General features: G+C 46.6%; 9 protein-coding genes across 9 annotated transcripts; 2 read left to right on the top strand and 7 right to left on the bottom strand.

Annotated features, from left to right (window-relative positions):
• Positions 1-1,435: 1,435 nt before the first annotated feature.
• I302_101739 (uncharacterized protein) lies at positions 1,436-1,916 on the bottom strand (the record flags this gene model as incomplete). The annotated part of the gene is made up of 2 exons (XM_019187117.1): positions 1,436-1,508; positions 1,582-1,916. 2 exons carry the CDS (start codon positions 1,914-1,916, stop codon positions 1,436-1,438), a joined length of 408 nt encoding a protein of 135 aa, XP_019049995.1.
• Positions 1,917-3,231: 1,315 nt separating this feature from the next.
• I302_101738 (uncharacterized protein) lies at positions 3,232-5,571 on the bottom strand (the record flags this gene model as incomplete). Its single annotated transcript, XM_019187116.1, has 10 exons — positions 3,232-3,381; positions 3,532-3,744; positions 3,819-3,986; positions 4,133-4,279; positions 4,346-4,435; positions 4,502-4,603; positions 4,679-4,840; positions 4,895-4,944; positions 5,003-5,124; positions 5,192-5,571. The coding sequence occupies 10 exons, from the start codon at positions 5,569-5,571 to the stop codon at positions 3,232-3,234; spliced, it is 1,584 nt and encodes a 527-aa protein (XP_019049994.1).
• A 487-nt stretch (positions 5,572-6,058) lies between these two features.
• I302_101737 (uncharacterized protein) lies at positions 6,059-7,860 on the top strand (the record flags this gene model as incomplete). Its single annotated transcript, XM_065869348.1, has 11 exons — positions 6,059-6,092; positions 6,151-6,178; positions 6,246-6,332; positions 6,414-6,475; positions 6,551-6,747; positions 6,805-6,870; positions 6,949-7,053; positions 7,113-7,252; positions 7,318-7,431; positions 7,519-7,633; positions 7,744-7,860. 11 exons carry the CDS (start codon positions 6,059-6,061, stop codon positions 7,858-7,860), a joined length of 1,065 nt encoding a protein of 354 aa, XP_065725420.1.
• Positions 7,861-8,306: 446 nt separating this feature from the next.
• On the bottom strand, positions 8,307-8,839 carry I302_101736 (uncharacterized protein; the record flags this gene model as incomplete). The annotated part of the gene is made up of 3 exons (XM_019187114.1): positions 8,307-8,358; positions 8,472-8,577; positions 8,701-8,839. The coding sequence occupies 3 exons, from the start codon at positions 8,837-8,839 to the stop codon at positions 8,307-8,309; spliced, it is 297 nt and encodes a 98-aa protein (XP_019049992.1).
• Positions 8,840-10,445: 1,606 nt separating this feature from the next.
• On the bottom strand, positions 10,446-14,954 carry I302_101735 (uncharacterized protein; the record flags this gene model as incomplete). The annotated part of the gene is made up of 9 exons (XM_019187113.1): positions 10,446-10,551; positions 10,696-11,335; positions 11,469-11,672; positions 11,769-11,793; positions 11,871-12,026; positions 12,166-12,393; positions 12,507-12,682; positions 12,787-13,638; positions 13,802-14,954. The coding sequence occupies 9 exons, from the start codon at positions 14,952-14,954 to the stop codon at positions 10,446-10,448; spliced, it is 3,540 nt and encodes a 1,179-aa protein (XP_019049991.1).
• A 631-nt stretch (positions 14,955-15,585) lies between these two features.
• Positions 15,586-16,522, bottom strand: I302_101734 (uncharacterized protein; the record flags this gene model as incomplete). The annotated part of the gene is made up of 5 exons (XM_019187112.1): positions 15,586-15,663; positions 15,741-15,850; positions 15,916-15,951; positions 16,073-16,355; positions 16,451-16,522. The coding sequence occupies 5 exons, from the start codon at positions 16,520-16,522 to the stop codon at positions 15,586-15,588; spliced, it is 579 nt and encodes a 192-aa protein (XP_019049990.1).
• Positions 16,523-17,210: 688 nt separating this feature from the next.
• On the bottom strand, positions 17,211-19,605 carry I302_101733 (uncharacterized protein; the record flags this gene model as incomplete). Its single annotated transcript, XM_019187111.1, has 11 exons — positions 17,211-17,388; positions 17,453-17,499; positions 17,560-17,615; positions 17,696-17,811; positions 17,877-18,038; positions 18,104-18,172; positions 18,244-18,341; positions 18,416-18,569; positions 18,647-18,729; positions 18,795-18,898; positions 19,029-19,605. 11 exons carry the CDS (start codon positions 19,603-19,605, stop codon positions 17,211-17,213), a joined length of 1,644 nt encoding a protein of 547 aa, XP_019049989.1.
• A 766-nt stretch (positions 19,606-20,371) lies between these two features.
• Positions 20,372-21,778, top strand: I302_101732 (uncharacterized protein; the record flags this gene model as incomplete). Its single annotated transcript, XM_019187110.1, has 7 exons — positions 20,372-20,381; positions 20,449-20,607; positions 20,737-20,827; positions 20,969-21,172; positions 21,312-21,390; positions 21,519-21,620; positions 21,701-21,778. 7 exons carry the CDS (start codon positions 20,372-20,374, stop codon positions 21,776-21,778), a joined length of 723 nt encoding a protein of 240 aa, XP_019049988.1.
• Positions 21,779-22,273: 495 nt separating this feature from the next.
• Positions 22,274-23,066, bottom strand: I302_101731 (uncharacterized protein; the record flags this gene model as incomplete). Its single annotated transcript, XM_019187109.1, has 4 exons — positions 22,274-22,373; positions 22,451-22,534; positions 22,638-22,734; positions 22,940-23,066. 4 exons carry the CDS (start codon positions 23,064-23,066, stop codon positions 22,274-22,276), a joined length of 408 nt encoding a protein of 135 aa, XP_019049987.1.
• Between the last annotated feature and the right edge of the window lie 1,339 nt (positions 23,067-24,405).

Below are 24,405 nucleotides of genomic sequence, written 5' to 3'. Positions count from 1 at the left end.
ACCCCAATGAGCTCTCAAAGGCGCGATGCCTTGAACCTCTGTAGAAGTCTTTTTTGGCATGCGCTTGCCGCCGAATCACCTGCGGTGGCCAACGATTTACCGATTTCTCTCCGATCATAAGCAGTCAAGGAAAATCTGTAGTAACCAATATCAGCCGATGCCCAACACTCAAAAAGATCGGGCTTATAGTGGGCTCTGTGAGTCCGAGGTGAGTTTAAGTGGGCGATCATAAGAGCAATGCAGACCAGTCGAGCTCTCACAAAATTGAGAAGGCATCGAGTACGGGTGGGACACGTGAGAACTCTGCATGAAAGTTAGATGATCGACTTCACCCATTGCTAAGTTGTATAATACATTGTGTGACGCCCCTCCATTGTAGAAGCGGGCAATTGGTTCGGCCTTTTATCTCCTTAAATGCTTGGCTGGGGTGGCACACGTATACAGTAAGTCGGGTAGAGGCCCCACCAAGCCTGCTTTTGATGTTTTCACAGTACTTCCCCGTGTAGCATACCAGAAGAAGAATGACAAGCTTCCTTGACGACAGAAGACACCTCACCCTGAGTGGCGTGCGGTCAGGATGGAGCGCTAGGGCTGTGCCTCTCGAGATAGATCCGTCAGGGGGCTGAAGCTCGCAAAGCGCAATATACGATACTCCACGGTCATGAGAGAAGTCATATGGAACATGAGCTTGGGATCGTTTCTTCTCCTGTTTCACTCGGGATATTCGAAATGTTACCTAGTAACATGACTCGACCAGAAACGAGATTGCACCTGTAACGAGGACTGCCACACGTGGAGTGCGGGTTGTATGGTGGCGATCCTCGTTTCAGATGCAGTCTTCTCGTCATCCTTTATCCTCACGGATTCAGCATGTTCTCCATCATAGATCCCAGCCCGAGGCGACTCATTCGGCCCACCGGCTGTAATGGGTCTAGGGATGTTCTGAATGAGATGGAATGCTGAAGCGCGCTGCGGCAAGCGATGTAACAAGTATATGAGGCTATACAATACACATCTCTTAGAGATCTATCACAAGGCTTGATCTCTCATACCACTATCTACATCTCTTAAAAAAAGCACTTGTATATCGTTTTACGTCTACTTGCCCAAGGAACTTGTACTTCTCAGAGGTTATCCGTTCCGTGTCTTAGCCACCCATGTGTTGCTGAGACATGTCGTGCAGCCTCCCTCTCATCCAAGCGCTAGTCCTGTAGTCCTGTTTGCGCGGACCATTACAGTCCGGAGGTATGCCTCTGAGGAGAATCAAACGAGTTTGATAAGCAGGATTGAGCAGACTGCTGTACGAGTGCGCTGAATAGCAAATAAACAAGTCACACATGATTGCGCTGTCTGTGAATTTCTCCGTACAGAGGCATGTTTTGCTTCTCGCTGCTACTCCGCAATGCAAATCATCGTTCACTATAAAACCTATAGACTACTTATCGCCTCTGTAAAGTTCTCCTGAGAAGTGCGGGACCGGGCGGATGCCCTCGTTCTCGTCCTTGTTCCTGTAGACAGGCTCATGAAGTTCATTTGAGCAACCAATCATTATCGGGATGCTCAATGGAAAAATGGTAATACCCAACTGTCTTGACAGGTTCATCTGCATCGAGGACGACGGACTCCCACTCAGTCGACTTTGGAGCGTGTTGGGCGCTCGCGATGATCCTGTTTCTGTCCCGCCAAAGATGGAAGGTAGCCCGTTTGTCGACGAGTAGGTCCGTCGATTGATCCCCGTCGTTTTTGAGCTCGAAAGTCTTGGTGGAGAAGCCACTTTTCGTCAATGTTTCGGACGAGTTTCCGGATTTGGCATAATGAGCATCTTCAGTGAACAAAATCTCGTCCGCTTCTTTGTCAATCATCCTGACCGCCATAGAGGGATTGACGATGGTCACGATACTTCTCGACTGTGACATTCTGACAGAAGGATACAATCAATATGTAAGAAGGAAAAAACTTGGTAGGTAACCGAAATTACTTGGAGGAAATTGCTCACTGGTCTGAAATTGTATAATTCGATGCAATGTATGATATGAGAAATAAGTGGGGATCAGAATATATCCTTGAATCCACCCTGTCCTACGTTTATATATACGTTTATTCAAGTATTTCCCGTTTTCGAGTCATCATGACGGAGGCCCAGTCTAGGCTTTCGAACGCGATGCATGTGCAGACATTGCGCTTCTTGGAAGAGGCTTGTTGAACGGAAGAGAATCCCTCGAACGTGTTTCAAGCATCAACAGAGCCCCTGGAAAGTCAAAGGGGGTCGGATTGTCTGGTTCGCGCACACCTTTATGTATGATACATTCACAGCATCCATTTTCAGTCAGGCGGTTAAGAAGCCCACTATAGTTATCTTGCTGACCGTTTTGCAAGAATCTTCCTTTTGTCTTTACGCCCCGTACAGTCTTCAAGGCTTCTGTTCCACAATGAGAAGCATCAGCATCGGTGATGTACGTCCCATGAGACTACTTCATAGACATGAAATGATTCTGTGATGACTCGTTGTCTTTCAGAAGCGTCATCTAGCAGTCCCATCTTGTCTACGATGATTTGTCCTATCACTTACATTGTGGTGCAGGAGTTAGACCTTGGGTCCTTACTACTGAGATACCATCTTGTGTTAAGTGACTGTATGCAGTTTTGAGTTATACAGTATCATCCTTATCAAGGTGGCCATTCCCTATTGGCTCCAAGTTACACTAATTGATAGCTAGTGCATTCTTCTGATCGCCGACAAGAGTACAAGAGTCTGTCGATGATCGCTGGCCGTGCTCTGTTGTGTAAATGCCAATCAGACATAGTAAGGGATAAAACTCTGGGTTCTGATGTTTTGAAAAGGCATATGGACTCCCCTGCGCACGCTTGACATGCCTGTCCACTACGGGACGAGCATTCTATACCGATGAGACACCCAAAAGTTGGAAATCATGATGACGCGAGGTCAGAGGAAGCTCATGATTGAAAGCTGCTCGAAGTCCAATCGTAATGACGACATCTGAACAGCGACCTCGTGGTTGTTGCCAATCCCTTTGGACGGCGAGGGTCAGACTATATATCTCTGCAGTGAATAGGCTTATGCCCAACACATTTTAAAGTTCGTGATATCGGATATCGAATACATAAATGTATATACAACTCATCATCGCGCGTCTATGCTACTTCGATATCTCTCTTACAAATACGAAATGAGGGAATCTCTTTGACCTAGATGTATCCAGTGATTGATCGTTAGAACCCCATATCCCCATAATTCCCACCCACACCTCTGACTGCACTACCTCGTCCTGAAAACTCCTCCGCAGCCATCATCTGATCGAAATCGTCTGTCCTGGCCCCGGGTTTACCTTTGCCGGAACCCATTTCGAGGAAGTTGGCTTGCTGCAATTTCCAAATAAGGGGAGTTAGTCATGTTCGTAGAGAATATGGAAAAGGTGTTTGCCATGATACGCATCGGGAGGACGTATGGCACGAGGAGATAAGATCGTATGAAGCCGCGATGACTTCCTAGATCTTAGATGAACGGCTCACCTTTCTGAGATACTCCTTACTGATCCCCAATCTCCTACTCATCTCTATCAGCTCACTCTGCAACTGACTAGCCAGATAACTGGCTGGAGGTAATTTCTTAGACGTTGCAGCGTTGGTTCCAGGGGATTGTGGGTGATCTTCAAGGAAAGTGACGATCGAGTTGGCAGGTGTGCTGCCAGTTGTGATGGTCGCGTTGATTTTCCCCAGAGTAATCTATATTGATGTCGTTCAAGTCAGCTACTCAAATTGTACGAGATCATACCCATGGACTGTCAGTGTGAACTCACCATCTCACCCAAGATAGCTGAGATGGTCTCAACAGTCTCTTTACTACTCTGCCCGATCTTGATGACCAGATCGTTGATCGTAAGTCTCGAATACATCTCTTTGAGCTGTAAGACTCTTCTTTTGGTGATACTCTTGAGAACTTGGTCGATCAGACCTTTGTTGCAGTCCTGTGATCATCGCCTGAGTCAGCATGATTTCGAAGCAGAGGAATGTACCATGAGCCAAGGAGTCGATATGGATATACCCATACATGTCTCAGGTCGTAGAGACCTCCGAGATAAGAGACAATTCCATCGGATCCAATCTCACTCACATTGGCAAAATCAGCTTTACCAGCAATGCTCCTCACATCACTCCATTTTGAAGCTTCATATCCTATTGCTAAGTCGTTATATACCCCTGCATGCTTCTCGATCGCTCTGGTCACTGTGCTTGCCGTGTATTTAGGGAAGGAGATGCGCTAGCATGGTGAAGCGTACAATCAGTACGCAATTTTCTGTACTTGAGAGCAGACGGTGATACCTACTTTACCGGTATCAAGCAGGTCGCATAAGATAGCTCGTTTAGCAGAAGCTAATTGAATAGCAGATGTAGTCGTAGTAGGTAATGATACGACCTATCGACATCGTAACATGGTCAGTATGATTCAATATCCGTTGCTCAGTGGACGATGGAAACATACTATGACGAAATACTGTTTGGCCCTATTATAATCCTTCAAAGCTGCTGATATCAACCCTGCGTGATGGTAGTATGTCAGGACATCCAGGTAGGTTGCTCCTGCCTGTGTATGTTCCCGCGGTAGGTCAGCTTTCATTCACTTGAGCTCTGGATAGATTCACGCAACGACGCAGCTTACAGTTCTGACATGTAAGAATACCTGATCCAACACCAACAGACCAGCTTCGAACTGTCTAGCCAACAAGCAGGCTTCGAGGTATGCAGCGTAAATAGGAGAGAAGTATCCTACCACGCCTGATCTCTGGATGAGGCCTGCTATAGCTGGAATAGCCCATTCGACCTATGCGGAGGAAGACTATGAGCTGACTAAAGATGATGCAGAAGAGGAGCTCACTGTTTTGAGGTGTTGGGATAATCGAAGGATGCCCCATGATAGTTGAGCGACTGGGGATGATATGTCAGCTGTAACCTACATAAAGAGTATGTCAAAGGGATAGCTTACCTCTCTTGGGTATCAGGTAGAATTGCTGAGTATCACCATGAGTGCATAATCTGATGGCGAATTGAAGTAGTTGGTTGGTATACCTCGCGGAGGTATTCTTGAATACCTCAAGTCGTGCGGAACTAGCAGTATGCACAGCATCGTCAGCTAATTGTTGAACTTCACATTGGGCAAGACAAGGCAGCTCACATGATGTAAGTTAATCCAGCAGTCATCCTCGTTATCCCCTCATCAGGAATATCATATACATCATCGCTCTCCGCACAGGCCAAGATCGATTCGCCATATTGGATCTTTTCCTTTTCCTTGAGTTTCACTCCTTGATAGGTGTCCGCAGCTGATTTACCATCTGCTACATCTTGTAATGTGGGTACGACGACCTGATCTACATACTGTAATGAGTGAGTGTGAAGGAGGAGTTGGGTTATCTCTTCTGATGTGGTTGGAAGGACGGGTTGGGTTTGGTTGGTTGATCGAGAGGGTGGTTGGGGTAATGCCCCGTGAGCTGGGGCTGGGGCTGATGGTGGCGCGGATGAGCTGGAAGCTACCGGCTGAGTGGTTTCTGACATGGTGATGGTGGCTCGTTGATGAATATACGAGGGGAAGAAGATCGAGCTGATGAACCTAGGAAATAGACATACAGTAGAGGAATGAGGAATGAGCTCACTCACGTCAACCTCAATTGTCAACTCAAGAGTGGAGGTTGAAGGTATCATGGTCACCCTATATATGCTACCCCCATTTATACCGATTGGTATGACCGGTCCTCCGGTTTCCTCGGTGGTCTGTGGGTGAGTCTGTGCATGCGTACTACCGGGTATTGACCTAACGGTTGAATGCCGGAACGTGAACCATGAGGAACAACGAATGATAGTACCAATCAATCCAGCTATATATATATATATATATATGTACACAAACCCCCCCTCACCACCTGCTCTTTCTCTTTCTCTCCTTTCTCCTCATACCTCAGATCATCTTCTGCATTCGTATCGAAATCATCTATTGACCGCCTCACCTACCACCCCGAGATCATCATTAAGAAACTGATATAACATGTCTGTCATCTCAACACCCATCACCGAGCTATGTGAGTAGCAATGTCATACTAGTGCAAGACCGATGAGCTGACCTATCCGTCTCATCAGTCGGGATCAAGCATCCTATCCTCTTGGCGTAAGCTTAAAGTCGCCTGCTCCTGCGTAACACTCTAGCTGACCTAAGCTTTATTCGTATACCGCAGAGGAATGAACGTAGCTGCCGGACCTGAGCTCGCGGCAGCAGTGTCGAATGCAGGTGGACTCGGTGTGATAGGTGGACTTGGATATACGTGAGCTGAAAAGCTCTGGACATCCATCATCGTCTTCAGCTCGATGACATTGGATGCTGATCTCTGCCAAACGATATGTAGACCAAAGCACTTGAGAGGAATAATCAAAGAATTGAAATCATCTTTATCCCAACCTGATCTACGTGAGTATATTCCCAGCTAGCTTAGCAGTCTCCCTCATAGATCAGCTGACCATGTATGCCCTAATGCTCTTTTAGCCTTCGGAGTAGACCTCTTGATACCCTCCACAGCACCTACAGCCAGAAAGACAAACTACGATTACACGAAAGGCAAGCTCGACGAGTTGATAGATGTGATCATCGAGGAGAAAGCAAAGTTGTTCGTCTGTGCTGTTGGAGTACCGCCGAAAGATGTTGTTGAGAGGTTACATAAAGCTGGAATATTCGTTATGAATGTATGTCCAGCTGTCCCTGGTAGCGGAAAGCCGAGATAGCTGATGATGGGTTGGTAGATGGTTGGAGCGCCTAAGCATGTGACTAAAGCTCTGGATGTTGGCGTGGATCTAATTTGTGCTCAGGTAAGCTCTCTCATTTTCCGGCAGACTCATCGGCTCTCATCTGGAAGTCGTAGCTGATCTTCTGCATCCATCAATTAGGGAGGCGAAGGTGGTGGACATACCGGTACGACCGCCACGTCAATCCTCATTCCCGCCTGTGTGGATCTGTGTAAAGGTCGTACATCACCTTTGACCGGTCAGCCCGCAAGTCAAGCTGTCATTCGGATCTTCCTAATAGCCCGTCCAGCTGATACCTGTCGCAGGTCCACGTCATAGCCGCTGGAGGGATATACGATGGTCGAGGATTAGCTGCCTCGCTGATGCTGGGTGCCCAAGGTGTATGGGTGGGGACAAGATTCGTAGCTTCTACTGAAGCTGCTGCGCCAAAGAAACACAAGGAACTGTGAGTTACCGCTTCTCTCCATGATGGATACGACAACTGACTGTTATGGCGTACTTTACTATCAGTATTCTGAGTGCAGATCATGGCGATGCCAACACTACCCTGATATACACCGGTAGACCACTTCGAGTCAGACAGACTGATTATGTGAAATCTTGGAATGAGAGACAGGATGAAGTGTGAGTTTGCGATACCACACACACAGCATCATGTCCTGATAGCGTGTTCGATGTTGTTTACTGATTACAAAACCAAATTACGAGTAGTATCGCCCTCACCAAACAGGGTAAAATCCCACACGATCTCGAGATGGAGAAACATCCCGAGAAATCAATCCAGGCTAGGATGTGGTTGATGGGAGATGTCAGTGCGCTGATCAACGTGAGTGTACATGTGGTGTATATGAGAATGATCAAGCAAACTTCTCCTTGACACACAATGTTGAGATATGATATTCGAGCTGACGATGGCAATGTTTCGATATGTGATAGGACGTCAAACCTGCCAAGGAGATTATCGACGATATGGTCAAAGAGGCTAAGGAACAGATCCAAAGGGGATACAGTTTCGTCAAGGGAGGCGGAAATGGGGTGAAAGCGAAGTTGTAAGAGTCACCAGATACGTACAGGTATTGGGGCAATTGGAAGATGGGACTTTGTATGTATACTCTAAATAATTTGTAGAGTAGGGCTATGAATATTAACATGGATGTGTATCGTTACGAGTGGTGTGCGGTCGCTCCTCGATTCCTCGAGCAGTAGAAGTAGCAAATACCAATCCATCCGCCTATGCATGGTGTGAGAGCTACTATATATTACATGGAGAGATAAAAAAGGAAGATGCACTATAGCTACACTATCATATATTATGTACAATTTGACCAAATCCAAATACAAATCCGATTTACACAAGTTCCAAGGGGCTATTACCATATTTGTTACACAATGAGGAAGGCAAAAGAAGATATACAGAGTACAGCGTATGGAGGATGACCGTTTAATGGATGGTAGGTGATTCGACGTTGATCACTCTATCAGAGGTCATATCTGTCTTTTCATTGTGCACTTTGATCGGCAGATTCACTGGACGATGTAGAAGATCGTCGCCTGTAACACCAAGAAACAACATTTAGCCTGGTTGTCCTACTGTAGATCGACATGCAGTGGAGCATGGGGAGCAACTATGGGAAGGTGAGGTGGGAATATAAACATGGACTCACTCGATATCTTTTCGGGTATTCTCCCATAACTCCTGAGTCCACTTGAATAGACTTTTGGAGTATCGTCGTTTGGCTTTGCTTAGTTCGTTCTTTGGTTTGGTTGGGGCTATGTAAGCAGGGGAGGGGTATCAGCTTGATCACCTCGTACAGTATATGTATATGATGCGTTGGACCTCTTGGTTAGTCGTCTCATTCGGAGAAGCGATAGAAAGAAGGCATGATCACTCACATCCCAGTTCAGTGGGGATCATCTTAGGTGAGCTTGAGGGGATACCACCGAATAATTGGGGTTGGTATTGTTCTTGCTGAGGGGTATGGGGCATATCGTTTGCGTATTGGTTTTGGTGCGAGATAAGGTGGGTGGTCATCTTTATATGTGTTATTTGTTATTCGTTATCGGTTATTGATTGTTATGTTCTTTCTTCTGTGTTATAGAGACGAGTGATGATATGTTATATCTGTCTATCTCTTATTGTCAATGAAGTATGGCTTTTACTCTAGCGTGTATATTTTGTATAGCCTCGATAAGTGTAAGTGGTATAGATGAATCTGTAAGTAATGTAGATAAACCACATCGATCGATTCCAGCGTTACAGCGATAAGGTCAGTCACTCTTATACACTCCTACTCTCCACAACCACATAAAAATCGTCATCAATGAGTCATACCCTCCTTTCATCCATCCCCAAAGAACCTAACTAACGTAGATAACCAAAACCGCTCTAAAATCCTTTTTTCTTTTTTTCTTTTCATCCTTTGATTATCTATTCTAAGGAACTGACTGATCTAACTCAGATAAACGCAAAACGTCAGATGATATCATCATCCCACAACCCTAACCGGTCTATCTCCTCCCTTTGTTTATGTTTTTGTGTCTTTCCCAAATATTCACATTCACAGGTCAACGTTGAAGTGCAGTGTGCTCATACAAAGGAACGACCAATGATGCGAGTCTAGACCAAATAATTGATTGATCTGACATCATCAATTCTGGTTTTTACATTTATGCTCTGTGAGGTGAGATAATGTTGGAAGCTAATCAACCTAATTGTACGACTGGTGGTCAAGTACAAACAAGGCTCCACCTCACCACTCCTCGTATAGTCCATCCAATCAGACCATTCATGATGTTCTCTACTTTCTCGTAAAACATTCTAAACGAGCTGGGAACAACAGGTGACCCATCTCATCAGTGGAGATAAGGAAACTAAAACCTGAAACCAGATCTGTTTTTCTTTTCCTTTTTCTTTTCCTTCTACTCGCTCCACAAAGTGCAATCACAAATTAGAGTTTACCGTAGTTTGTTCCCGCTGGAATGGTCATAAGGGGGACAGTGCCACAAAGTGACGCTGCATGACGCAATGTCCATTTGGACATTGAATGTATACAACGAATGCTCCACCTGGATTGTTGGACTTTATCACTGATACAGGCCAAAGTCAGACTCAATTTCAGTACTTGGTGATTTGAGTAGTGGGTAATTCATGGGACACCGAAGATGCCTCGGTGATGCTGTATGTCTTCGTGGGCTCATTTCATACTTATGGGAGTGAGAGTGGGAGTGGGAGTGGGAGTGGGCGATGCGCACGGATCATGGGAGTGGGAATGGGAACGGCATTGAAAGTAGCAAAACGCTTGCTTACATGTTCCTGCATCTCCACATCTACACATCTACACATCTACACATCTCCAAGCATCACATCACATTCTCGATGTAGACCATCATGATAAATCTGTACTGTTCGTGAGAGACTCCATCCATATATTACTGTTTATGCTGTACTAAGAAACATATCATACAAAGTCTTACAACGATAAACCCAAGATTCAGAAAACCAAGGATGGAAATTATATAAGCGTAGTTGAGAGTCCGACTGACTGAATCATCAACAGCGAAGAATATTAGAATATGAACAAGATATGATACTATATACCCTGGCTTCTCCCAAACAATCAATCCAAGTTACACCTCTATCACATCCCATGTTCCACATCCATAGGTAACGGCGCCTGGTCCGTAAATATACTTCCGTAGTCGAACGAACCTTCTTCCATAAGGCTGAGGATGGTAGCGGCGGACCTGTGATTGAAGAACGGAGGTATCAGCTTGAGCTTGATTCCAGCGATACTTGACCACTGAGTATGGAGAACGTGTGATGCAGATTGATAGTGGTAGTTGTGCACAACGCAGGAAAGGAAGAAGCGAGACAGACACAAAACTCACAATCCACCTCCGACATTCCCACCCTTCAACCCATCCGAAACACTATCCATCCCCTCCCCAGCCAACGCCTCCCCACCATATCCCATCCCATTCAACCCATAATCAAAACTTATATTATGGTTTCCATTATTCTCATAATTGCCTGCACCGCCTTGCTGAGTATTATCATAAGAACCACCCTGACCTTGATTCTGAGTCTGAGTATGACCTGAGTTGCCAGATAACATGATATTCCCATTCATAGGCGTAGGCGTGAGGGTCTCGAACCTATCGAACGGCGCTGACGGCTCACCCAGCCCGCTGATGGAGGTATTCAAGTGGGCCGAGGAGAAATCATTCCCATTATACGGTTGATTCTGCGCAGACGAGGAGGTCGTACCAGCCTCAATAGCTGACATGTCAAAGTAGGCTGAAGTGTTGAACAGCGCATCCAAGTCGTTCGATAGGGTGTTATCTGTTCCAGAGGAGATTTGACCTGGGAGGGAAGAGGAGGAAGCATTGAAATCCATCATTGTTCCTGGGGATAGACCGAAGTCGTTCTGCGAGAGGGATATTCGTTTGGGGACGGGTCGGAGCCATGCTGGGGAGGGGCGGGAGGTGGAGTCGGGGACACGAGGTGAGTTGACGGGGATGTTACAGACTGGTACAGGTGGAATACGACGTCAGCTATGGCCATCACTAGCATAGCATCGTCATCGTAGCTGAGCCATGAGTCATATTGACGAGAGGGGAGATTCAAGGTTTGCAATGATCGTTGTCCTAATCACACTCACTTCGACAGAACTCATCGATGATATCCGCCGACCTCAAACCACACAGATATCGACCACTAAACCTTCTCAGCAGTCCCACACAAGATCTTAATCCTTCGATGGAAGGAGCTATGATAGGTCTGAAATCTGCATCTCTGCAATTGAGGATCACAGCTACCAATGTTCGTCCAGCTTGGGCAAGTTGGTGGATTACGTGGACTCCGTCTAAACGACGAGATCAATCATCAGTATGGACTTTACCAGCACCGCAACTTCGATAGTTGACCAGGGATTTATCGCTAAGGCAATTCCACCACTCACAATAAGTCATCATACCCCTTTGAGACTGTATTATTGAAATCCACATCAGTAAACCCCCTCTACATGATCTGACCACCAAGATATGGATCCGCCGCGACTCACGATGTGCACATGATCCGCAATAATAGTCAAAGCGCACTGCATAGCCTTCCTACACAAATCCAGATGTCTTGCTCTCTCTTCCTGTGTGGACGCAGGCATAGCTACGAAGCCGGAGAACCGATGTCTATAGATGATCATTTTGACTAGATGTTCGAGCTATCATTATCATCCAGAGTATCAGCTTTGTCCATACAAGACACCGGCGGGATTGCCATTGTATCTGATAGATTATGACCTTCCGAAAGTTGAAAGTGAGAGCCAGAAGCTATCCATATGACAGGTAAAGAACACTCACACAATGCAATCTCTCAGCCTGGGTTATCCTAATAGGATCCCTACTAGCCGCAGTCTCCGAATCATAATGCCAATACTTCGGTAAGATCTTTGTCCATTCTTCCAACAGACCCAATTCATCTTGCAGACTTTCGTTCTGAGGAGACCGTCGTGCGATGGTAGCTGCCGCTTTGGCGAGGAAGGGAGAAGTAGGGAACGAGGATGGTCTAGTCGCTGAATCTATTACTCCCTATATGATCGAAGAGATATAGTCAGTAAAGCCTTGAGATGTGAGATAAAGAGTGCAGGCCATCGGGATCAACAGAACGACTGGGGTCGGACAAACCAGAGAAGCAGACCCACCTCCAAAATCACATGCAACCTTATAGCAGCGACGAAAGCACACATCCGACTTTTCGGGTCACTCCCACTACTCTCATCTTTGACTCCATCCGCAGTCAGGTTCTCGTCATCCACAATCATTGGTTCAGTGACATCGCAATCTCGCAAGTGTATTATAGGTGGTCTACCGAAGAGGGCTACACACCACCACGAAGAGCAGATCAGCGACATTCAGTCAATCGAATTTGATCTCCCAACCCCTTATTATAGATATCTCCTCGAAGATCGAGAGACAACTCACCAGCAGATTGTTTATCCCAAGCATATATAGACCAAAACGTTCTCTTCCTAGTCTCCTTCTCGACCGCATCAAAATGATCATACCCATCTACGCTCCTGTGCAGCCCACCATCCAGACACAGCGTAATACTTTCCGCCTGCAGTGCGAAGGCCTTGCTCAAATTACCCAAGCCAAACGCATATATCGCAGCCAAGAATGCAGCCTGGATGGAATACAATGTCGGTCGATCCGCAGAGGGTAAATCCCTCAATCGCTTGAATAGCTCGAAATACTGTTTACCCGCTGTCGAGGGGTCGTTGGGGTTCGCGCGTACTCTCGGGTCGTCGACGTGTCGGGAAGAGAGGGTACACACGGCAACGATGAAACATGTGAATCCAGGTTCACCCCATTGTTGAGGGTTTGCGTAATCCGCCAAAAATGAGGGAACATGTAGGAACGGCCATAAGAGGTGCGAAGTCGAGAGATAACATCTGACCAGCGTATCCATCAGATCGGGGGGAATAACTCCAGTTATGACTTTCCATGAGGCCTCGGGGTTGAGGGTCTGGTGCGGACGAGGAGTACGATCAGGGAAGAATTTCTCTTTCTTGCCTACCCCCGGTGAAGATGTTCGACCCCTACCTCCCAAACCCATTGATGATGATCTGCCTTTAGCGGGGACAGAGGAGGATCGGACCGTTGAGCCCAACGCGGCGGAGGCTCGACGAGGTATGGTCGGCGCATTGGCGGGCGAGGTGGATAGGTTGGAGTTTGCAGGTGAAGCTTGGGTGTTTTGATGGTTCTCTTCGGCGTTGTCTTTCTGGGCGTTCGCAGCGGTCAGGAGGTGAAGAAGGGGGAATCCAGAGGTTGCACCTAACAGACAAGAAGATATGTTTAGCATCTTCAACAATCAGCGAGAGATAGAAAAGCAGATCTCCAAAATTTCCTACTACGCTTTGACTGACTGACAGTCTAGCAAAGGCAGATTGCGATCCGATCCGCTCCGATCCGAGATGAACACCTGCACAAAACTCACCCTGCCATTTCGCCTGTCCAATCTCATCCTCATAGAAGAAACTCATCCCTTCCATCCTCTTTGCCAACTCGTCCATACCCACCTCTTCCCTCCTCTTCGTCAGACTGGGTCCCGCACCAATTCCAGCCAGCCAATTGCTCAGTGCTCCCGTATTACCGTTCGTGGTAGTATTGTTATTGTTGCTTGACGAAGGGGGATTCCAGTCTGGTAGTAATGTCGAGTTGGATCCACCAGAATTTCCATTCCCATTACTGCTAAAATTATTCAATCCATTCCAATCCAAATTACTCAACAGGTCCGAACCCCCACTATTCCCAATATTACTAAACAGGTCATTCAGGGTGGTATTCGTACTCGGATGTGGGTTCGACGCCCCCGCCAGAGCTTCTACAGCTACGCTCACTCCCACCCCCTCTCCACCTTCTTTCAGACCCACTCCCGTCCCACTCCCCAACCTCGCATCTAATGTGGAAAGGAAGGCATTATGCACATTGGGCGGAACATCCCTTAACATACTTTCCAAAGCTGCCAGACGCTGTTCCAGATTTGTCTGACCCCCTGCGCCAGAGGTGAGGGCAGCAAGTGTCGGAGCAGAGGCATTGCGTAAGGGAGAGTGCGGTCTCTTGATTCCCCCGGAGGATGAAGAGGGGTTCGACTCCTTATCTTTGCCGGAACTGGATTTGGGCTTGACAGTCCGTCTGGAGGGGGTCTCAAACGTACATTGGTTATTCGATTGTTGGCATGGTGTACATGGATGTTGGGTATCGCATCTGATTTTCCTACGACGACATCTATCGCAGGCGTGGGCTAGTCTCAACCTTGGTCTTTTGGCTGATTCGGAGCCATCGGTCATTTCTGAGTCTATTATGTCGCTCGGCTGGGATGCGGGGAAGGGTTGGATTGAAGTGGACGTGCTACTGCTTCCGTTGGCTGGGTTGGGGGATTTGAAAGATACATGATTCTGATGCAAGGGTGAAGTGGATGTTGGATTTGCAGAAGAAACATTGTTTGTGGTAGAAGATGGTGAGGTGGATACATTTGGTTTGACATCGGACTGCTGAGGACTGGTGTGACTCGTTTGTTGTTGATTTTGAGGGGATGTCTGATTCTGGGGCGAGGTGGATGAGGTGGATTGTAAGAGTGAAGGATCCATCTTGAGGGATGTGTTCTATGTCGATCTGATTGTGATTGCTTATCTAATCGGAAGTGATGGTTGTTGATGCGGTCAGTATAGCATCGGTCCTTGATGCTCCTAGTGAGATCTGATTGATGGCTGTCAGTAGGATCGCGATGATGTGATATGGATATGATGGTCGTGTGAGATATGAGATGAGAGTGAAGCAGCAGTAAGCAAAAGATGGTGAGATGAATTACGTTACTGGGGTATCAACCACATCCAGTATAGCAAGGAATAAGGAACAACAGTTAACAGTAGGAATCTATTTCATCCCCCTCCTTTGGTACCATATACAAGCAAGCGGTATGTAACCCGAACTCCCATTGATTAGGTAAGCGGAATCACTACTATTCACCCTCTATCACCCGCGGAGGAGATACCGGGGTATCCATCCATCTGATATTGGCATCAACGTACATGATCAATGGTATGCATGGCTAATTGACATAGACTACCACGATCTAATCCATTAGATGGGAGCAGTATAATATTATATATAGTATAAACACGAAACGAGCATATAACGGACGATGATATACAACTAAAATGAGATATGTACGATAAGATAGAGAACAGATCACAGACCAGCTGCGATGATAGACACAGGTTATACCCATCCATAAAGCACGTTCTCCCTATACCTCACGTCGTCTTCTCCTTCTTGGGTGGTCAAGATATCTTTGATCTACCAGAAGAGCATGTAACGTCAGCTGGATATCGCCAACTTGAGGACAATAAGATAAAAGAGGAAAAAAAGCTCACCTCGTCAGGTGGATTCAACCCCCATTTCTTGGCTCTCTCCCATCGTTGTAATCGTGTGATACCCACGCATGGACCGTAGGATGAGGTGAGATCGAATACTCGGAGAACGTCTATGTGCGAGTTGACGGTCGAGTAAGTATGGAGGACATGGGAGGGTAACAAGAGTGAAACTTACGGTGGATGTCATTGTGTGTATCTGGACCTGCGTGGACTAATCAAGCAAAGACTATTAGCATAAATTTGGGATTAGGTCCCCCAACGAATAACGGATAAGATTGCTCTCTTCACATTCCCGGCCTAATTAGGTAGAAGAAGGAAAACAGCCAACTCACTAGGTTCCAACCCCCCCATTTGAACTTTCGCATCCCTAATCATCCCCTTCCACTCTTTCGACTTTACGTCCAACTTCCTCTTCTTCTTCGTCCCTTCTCCATTTTCACCCTGAGTGATGCCCACAGGTTTCGTTTTCGCTTTCGGCTCGGGCTTGATGAATTCAGGTGAGGGTTCTCGAGAGGCTTTTTCCGTAGCTTCAATCTCAGATAAGGACGGAGTAGATGGTTTACCTGATTTGGCGGTGTTGGAGGATGATCGAGCGGATTGGAATCGGAGTGTAGGCTATGAATTAACGGTTATTAGTATATGGCATCCGTCAAAGGTATAACGTCCGTACAAGCAGACAGGAAGAAGAGGGGAGGAGAGATGGGACATACCTGGGCTAATCCAGCTGATTTCTTGGTTCTCGAGCTGGTTCCACCACTCGCAGCGGTCTTTCTAGGTGGCATCGTGCTGATGAGAGACAAGGTGTGATGTGTGAAGAAGGGTTTGGTTGGTATTGATTCCAGTGTCTGTAGGTAGATTATGCGTTTGTCGAAGTTGGGCTGAGAATGACGATAGATTGACAACTCGATAGATGTATAGATGGAGTGAGTCAAAGTATAGATCGAATATCCAAAGAAGATGAGCAATTGAGAAGTAGAAGTGATGATCGATTCCATAACAGTTAACTTCAACCTTGAACAATGATCTCCAACTTCGTCATACTTTCATTGCAGAATTACCGAATCCGGTAATGTCCTAATCCGATCATTACTTTTTCAGGGTCCATCGTATCCAACATCACACGTCTCCATGTGGAATATTACATAATCATTTCACCTTGCAATCAGAACAGCATAGACCCAGCTGATCCTCGAACAAGTAGTCGGGTTATCCAAAGCTATGCGTTTCTCTTGAGTGGAGTGACTAGTCGTGATGGCGCAAGATAAGGATACCATAGGTTGATCTGGTCGACTGGGCGATTGCAAGTCTGTGTGGTTCGCATCGCTTCTTGCTATATTATGCATTTGACCTGTTTTTACATTCCGATGAATGAATTGGTTCTACAATCCAAAATTCTGGATACCGATACACGGAGACAATCAAATACAATCCGATCCGCAACAAACCTCGCCGAATGCCAGTCTATCCAATCTAGGCTCTATCACCAATCACCTTTTCCTCCTCTTTCCTCCTCAGCCTCTCGATCCTCCCCTTTCTCCAGATCTTACCCCGTTTAACCACTAAGATAGGCATAGGTATACCCAGAATCACTATCCCAGATAACAATACAAAGGTCCATCCTGCTCCGAGGGATTTATACATTGATTGGCTAAAGTCAATGCATGGGCATGAGTACAGGTCGAGTCGAAATTTGAGCAGAACATTGTACTCACATCGCTGCTACCCCGATGGCACCGAATATACATCTGACGAGGTTCAACTATCCAACCAGATGTCTAATCAGAATTTGACTATATAGTGACAGTTTGAATAGACTTACAGAAGCAGAAACAGCACCGCCTTTACCAGGTTTCAGATCCTGTCCATAAACCGTTGCTACGCGATTCGAACCGTGTAAGCTTTCATCCTCTATACTACGCAACGGGATAGTAGGATGCAATGTGAATGAGACTCACCAGTACCGATCGTCCCCGTTCCCAAACCCATAAAAAAATTCACAACGAGCGTAGCAGCCAGGGGCGCTTTGACCTGTAGACACCAACCGAGGGACGTGACAGATACCAAGAACAACCTACCAATATCAACGAATATCAGTGCGCACTCCGGGCTGAATGAGCAGATATGGCAGAAACTCACGTAGCGAACGGAGCCAGACACCTTATTCTTGTGTAGTCAAGATCAAACTCATCAGGTTTCTTCCTGTAATCCCCTCCGACCCTCTTCTCCTCTTTCCTAAACCAATAATCTATCTGGCGACCGTTAAGCTGCGCTGAGCAGATTGTACCTAGACCGGATGGACTGGGGTGATAGCGCGATCAGCTGTCTCTCGAGGGATGGTTTGACAGAGGCGGATCGATACATACAGATAACATAATCCGATTTGCAGTTCGGTCAATTTGTATGTATTCTTCAGTGCTGTTGAATAAACCGTCCTGATATTCGTTCGTCAGTTGTGGTAAATATACCAAAAGAGACCACGGCGATGTGATATTGCGCCACTCACAAGATCGAGTAGAATTCCAGGTATAATAACGAAACGAACAAGAAAATCAAGATGATCTCTGGTGTAAAAAGAATCATGAAAGCAGAGAGCGGTTGGTACTATCATAGCGAACATGAGCCTTTGTTCTACACACAAGATGGAGGATACCGGTCAAGGTGAATGATGTGCTTACGGGTTTCCGTGGTGGTCTCTCAACTTTTTCTTCTTCCTCATTCATCTCTTTTTTCATCCTTCGCTGCTGGATTAGGATTATCGGTGATGTGTTGAGCGCTGGAGGCGGGATGGATCCGTCTCCCACAAGTGATCTGAGAGTCTCAGGGAGGAATCTGACCAAACTAGTATCAGTATCATACTCCACTTAACAGGACGGGTGTTAGTCGAGGATGAGTCAAGGATATCTCACAGTATCAAAGGTACTAGCACGACCCCAGTGGCAATTGCCAAGAACCAGAAGATACTTCTCCAGCCCAGTCCATCGGTCAGTACCTGTATCAGCTCGGTATATCAGCTTGAGATATATTTGTAACGTGGTGAGAAGGAAGATCGCTCACAGCACCTATGAAAGGACCCAATGCTGGACCCAACATCGCTCCAACCTGAAATGCAGCCGAGTATTTCCCTCGTTCTCTAGGCTCAGCTACGTCCGTCACGCAGCCTGTAACACCGAGTTGGAGGGTTAGCTTGGCTCCCCTGATTACTAATGATGGGTTATGTCAAAAGCTTCATTCCAAGCTTGGACACCGAAGTGAGGAATCTGTCGGAAAGGATATTATGAAGTAACTCACCATACCCAATCGCAATCACCGCACTCCCCCCAGTACTCTGCAAAGCCCTCAAGACCAATAGTAACCAATAAGCGTTGGTAGGACATAATGCCAGTCCAATGTTCGCCGCAAGGTATACCACAAGAGTACAGATATATATCGGCCTTCTTCCGTATGAATCAGATAATGATCCGAGAAACGAGGGCGTTATAGCTTGAAATACTAGATAGACAGTAACGGCCTGAGAAATGGCACTTTCACTTTTCCCAAATGCGTTAGACAATGTCGGAATGGCAGGTACGAAGATGTTGGAGGAGATTGGCGAGAATATACCGGCGATTCCACCTATGACTACTATGAGGATCTTGGTGGATTTGGAAAAGGAGGAGTAGGGCTTGGAGGAGGTTGAGGTGGTCGTGGGGTGGAGGGTGGGGAAGGGGACTGTATCGGTTTGTTCGGTTGGTGCGGGGGGTAGGTCAGAGGTCGAGGTAGCTTCTGTGTGAGTGTCTGTGGAGGACATCTCATCATCTCCTGGTCGGGGGTGGTTGCATGGCTGCGATTTGTCCTGAGCGACCTCGGGGTCACGATTGTCGTTCATCGTGTTTCGTTGTTATCGGTGACCGCTGAGAAGTCATGAAAGTAATCGGACTATATATCGTACTCCGCCCCAATCATTGTCCAATTATACACACGATATCTTGAAGCACCTCGGCGATGATTAAATGAGATATCATACGTTGAAATAGGATGGTCGATGATAAACCATCTCAAAAGTTATTTTAAGACAATCACAGAAAAACAAAAACAATGACGATCGGATATCACCGAGTCCATCGAAAAGAGGATTTCTCGGAACGTTTCCGCTCCCGGAATCCTCGGCCGGATGTATCACGCTCTGCACAGAGGTCAATCACCGTATCGTATACGACGTTCAGCTCTCACTTGACTGTCCCCTCCACTTGACTGGTGATGATTGATAAGCCCTTGGAATGGAAACATGTACGTTTAAACGAGCGATTATACTCGTCTGCATCTGAGCTCAGTCAGAGACATGCTCAGACGAGACGCAGCTGCAGATGGATCAAACCCTTTTTCCATCTCGATCACTGCCCTCGCTCTGTCCTCTGCCGAGCGGCACGATTCCCAAAATACACACTAGACATACACGGAGATAATGTTCAATCTCCTTTGTTGTGCATCCCAGCGTCATCACCGAACTGCAGATCGTCTATATATATCCAGAGCATATTTTCGAACGTTATGTATTGTGCATTTCGTTGCATCGAATTGATATTCAATACAACTACTTCATCATTCCTCTGAGTCTTTCCGACTGAACCTCATATATATCAAATCCGAACAGAATGTCAGGTGGTCAGTCTACCTTACATCCCTGGTCCATCCAGAGGTTCGTCATGCTGATCAAGTCCACATCTCATAGATTGCTGCAGACTCCCCCCCATCCAAGCTGAATACACCCCCAAGGGCGATTACTCCACCATCAACGGACTCAAGACCTATGCTGTCGGTCCTGAAGATGCCAAGGTCACTGTGCTTTGTGTATACGATATCTTTGGGTACAGCCCTCAGATCTTGCAAGGTGAGTCGAAGGCTGAGAGAAGCTGCTTTCGGTCGATTTAGATCCTTTCATCATCGACCCCAGAGGTCTATCTCCGACAATAACTAAAAGATTGAGGTACTGATTATAAATAATCCTTCCTGCGAATAGGTGCCGATCTAATCGCTTCTCAAGGCTACCGAGTATTGATGCCTGATTTCTGCGATGGGACGTACGCTACTGGCGATATGTTTGCGCCTGGGTGGGTTTATTTCTCTCTCGTTTCCGATCAAGAACAAAATACCTTTTCTCTCCAATATGACATGATGAGATCAGTTGGTCCCTTCTCAGAATGTCGTGCCAGGAGCAATGTCGCTAATATAGTTCACATTACCTAAACTAGCGGTGAAGAGAAACGAGCCAAGTTTTTCGCCGGATTCCCAGGAGCCATCACCACTCAGCTTGAACCTGTATCCAAATACGTCCAAGCGCTCCAGTCCGCCTCATCCAACAAAATCGCAGCTGTAGGATACTGTTGGGGATACAAGGTCGCTGTTGAAGCTCAAGGTAACGCTGGGGTTGATGCGATCGTTGGAGCCCACCCTTCGTAAGTTTCATGGTTGGCTTGTCTTGTGCTTGTGACCTGTCATTTCCATCCAAGACCTCATGTCTGTACTTATTGACTCGTCCATTTCTCATCTCATCTCGTCCACCGAATGATGTACTAATGGTATGTTATCATCTAGCTTCGCCGCTAAAGAAGATGGAGATAAGATCAACGTGCCTACTCTCTTACTTCCCTCAGGAGGTGAAGATATGGAAGTGGTAAGTAGATTGCTTAATTTTCCCTGCAACATCTTGGCGATATACCTACCGCCTATGATGGCACTGCTCGTAGCCTACCGCCATAAGCCATAACATCTTACTGATGATATCGCAATGCCCATTCGCAGATGAACCACATCAAAAGCACCGTCGAATCTAAACTTCCAGGTAAAGTCTCGCTCAAACATTACCCAGATATGCCTCACGGATGGTTAGCTGCTCGAGGTGATGTGAGTCTACGGTTCTTTCCACTCTACTCTTGACAATGTTCCAAAGCCGAAACTGATACTTCGACTGCCATGGGATGTAGCTTTCTGGCGGTAAAGCCACTGAAGAATTTGCGGACGGGTACAAGTTGATCGTCAAGTTCCTCAAGGACACTTTCTAAGTGTTGAGGCTGTGCCGGTATATAGATGAAATCGGATCATAGATCGGATAAGGTCGATAGAGGTTGATAGAAGTATGCATTCTGTGCTAGTAACAGTGTTAATGATAGACCCTATCAATCTGTCCGCCAGTTGGAAAGCCAGCGCGGGTGCAGGGGAGTGAGCGAGTGAGTTGGCACCTCTGACACGTATTTATGCAACCTAGGAGGAGAGAGAAGCCGTATATATCGTATATATCATGCATGAGCGGATTCGTATATAGACACAAAAGTTCATCTCCGAAGAGACATGATTAATGTAACAGAAGAGCAAAAAGGTAACTCAGACTGAGAAGGGTATACAGACAAACGAATCAATCGTAACGAGGCATCGAGGGACTAATCCTAACCGGAACGATATCAGTCATAACTCGTTGTACCTAACGATACATCATCAGGGATGGTGCGACTCACATAAATTACAAGCACATAGTACATCGCACACACCAACACGGCAGCTTAGAAATCAGTCTTCACGTTCTTGGACGCTCCCGACTGGGCTGGGCCTGCTGAATCTCGGATGGCGGTGAATGATTGGGCTAGTGACGCTGGTTTGCCCCTACAGTATAATTGATATCAGTACGGATTCCTGGTAGAGGGTGACGAGGAATGGTGTAAAGAGGAAGAGATACGCACTTGGCGAAATGACGTTGTTTCGCACCTGCCAATTTGGCTGTACAGGGAGATTGGAGTTGGTCCGTTGGGGAGACGGTGGGTTTGCTGATATCATCCATTGATAATCAGCTCATGCCGTTCACCATGAATCGACAGGTATCATGCTAAAGTGATTGATAGAGCGCAGGAAAGAAACTTGTATGCTCACTTGGCTTTAGCGAATCGCTTAGCTAACAACGCCTTCTGTCCCAATCCTGCACCGGCTGCTGAGGGCTCGGTCATCTGTCCAGGGACGATCTGGTTCGCTACGAACATAATCATAATAGTCAGCTCTGATACTCTCTGTTGTGTATCCCTACGCCCCCTTTTTCCAGACATCCTAATCCCATTGTAGGTACTCTCCCAGCCCACGCCGTGCGCTTCCCACGTTCTCTTTACATCGTACTGTACATCGTACTGTACATCGTACCAACAATTCTCCTTCAATCAACGTTGGACGATTGCACTCACTATTAGCACTTCCCAAAGGCTTACTAGGAACCATCACCTTCGCTTGATTTTTTGGGTCATGCAGGGGCGTTATGGTAGGAGAGGCTGAGGTGGATTTGCTGGGTGTTGAAGAAGCAGATGAAGACATGTTGGTTGATATGTTGTTTCGGACGATCAGAGTTTGACTTAGACTCTTTGATATTCGGGTGTAGATGAAGAGGTTATGATTGTTTGGAACTGATCGAGAGGCTGTTGGGCTTCTTGTGATACGTTTATAGGTGAGAGATGGGTGGCAAAGTATGATGTTGAATGAATATGTATGTATTGATGCAATGTTTTGATGACATATCAGTTTACAAAGTCAGTCGCGGGTGAGTAATGACAAGGGTGGCTGGTCGATTGTTACCGTAATGCGGAATTACGGAGTTATCTGTAGAAAGTGATTCAACGTGGCATTGCCATTCCTCTTTCATAGCGGAAGTGGCGGGAAAGATGGGCACCCACCTGGTTGTGCGAAGTTATGCGAGAAGAAAGGATTGTCCAGTATGTTTGGTGCATTGTATTTAGCTCAGCATCATATGGAGTCTCTTCAGAAGCGTTGAATGCAGAGAAATGCCCTATAGATGTTTCTACTTTAGCTCGCTTTGGCAGCGTATGACTTGAGCTGAATAGTCGAGGTTGGATCCATTGGTGCGCATGGCAGCTTCCATCGCAAACCTTGATTGATCGATGAAACCAGATTTGGAGTAACCGTCTCCTCTGATGTTACCGAATGCAATTGGTGCCGCCACGTATTGAGGTGAACATGATAGCTTTAACGCCTTCTCAAGCAGACACTCAGAGGCTTTGCTGTTCTTCGCCCCGAAGTCCTCTTGTCTTAGCGCTCAAAGCTTGCTGGGACTTCTCGATACTTCTCGATGCCTTCCACGTATGTTTTGTTCGTTGGTAGTTATTCGGTTGCACAACATGTCATCAGTGTCAAGACTTCTTCTGAAAATAATATTCGGATGGTGAGCCCGATGATGCAAGGCATATCACAGCGCAAGTCTCTTGGGCCTGAGAACCTGAGCGGGGCAGGGGTGTAGACTTCAAAGGATGATCATTATGTCACACCACACTCTTCAAGTCATGTACATTTTGCAATGACTTGGTTTCTTGCCTGAACAGAAGCATGATCGAAACACAGGTCAATCTCCTTGGGCTCTCAGTTCCTGTGTTCAGTCGACGTCAACAGGAGTCGCCAAAACCCCTTTTTGATTCCCCTGGGGTGTGGATGACGCATGTGTGCTTTTCAGGCATGGCTCTGACCTTTCAACGCGGACAGTCGCTTGCTATGCATACCTGACAGCAGAAACCTTTGATCATGCTTCCTTTCGTTTAGGTCCAAGAAGGTCGAGAAACATTCAAACAGGTATCAGCCCCTCGAAACTACAGAATACGATGACTCGAATAACACCCCAGCCGACCATAGTCCATGGTATAAAAGA

This window comes from Kwoniella bestiolae, chromosome 1 (assembly GCF_000512585.2).
Source record: "Kwoniella bestiolae CBS 10118 chromosome 1, complete sequence".
Taxonomy (NCBI): Eukaryota; Fungi; Basidiomycota; class Tremellomycetes; order Tremellales; family Cryptococcaceae; genus Kwoniella; species Kwoniella bestiolae.
The sequence above is the reverse complement of the archived record's forward strand: the minus strand, read 5'-3'. Positions and strand labels throughout refer to the sequence as shown.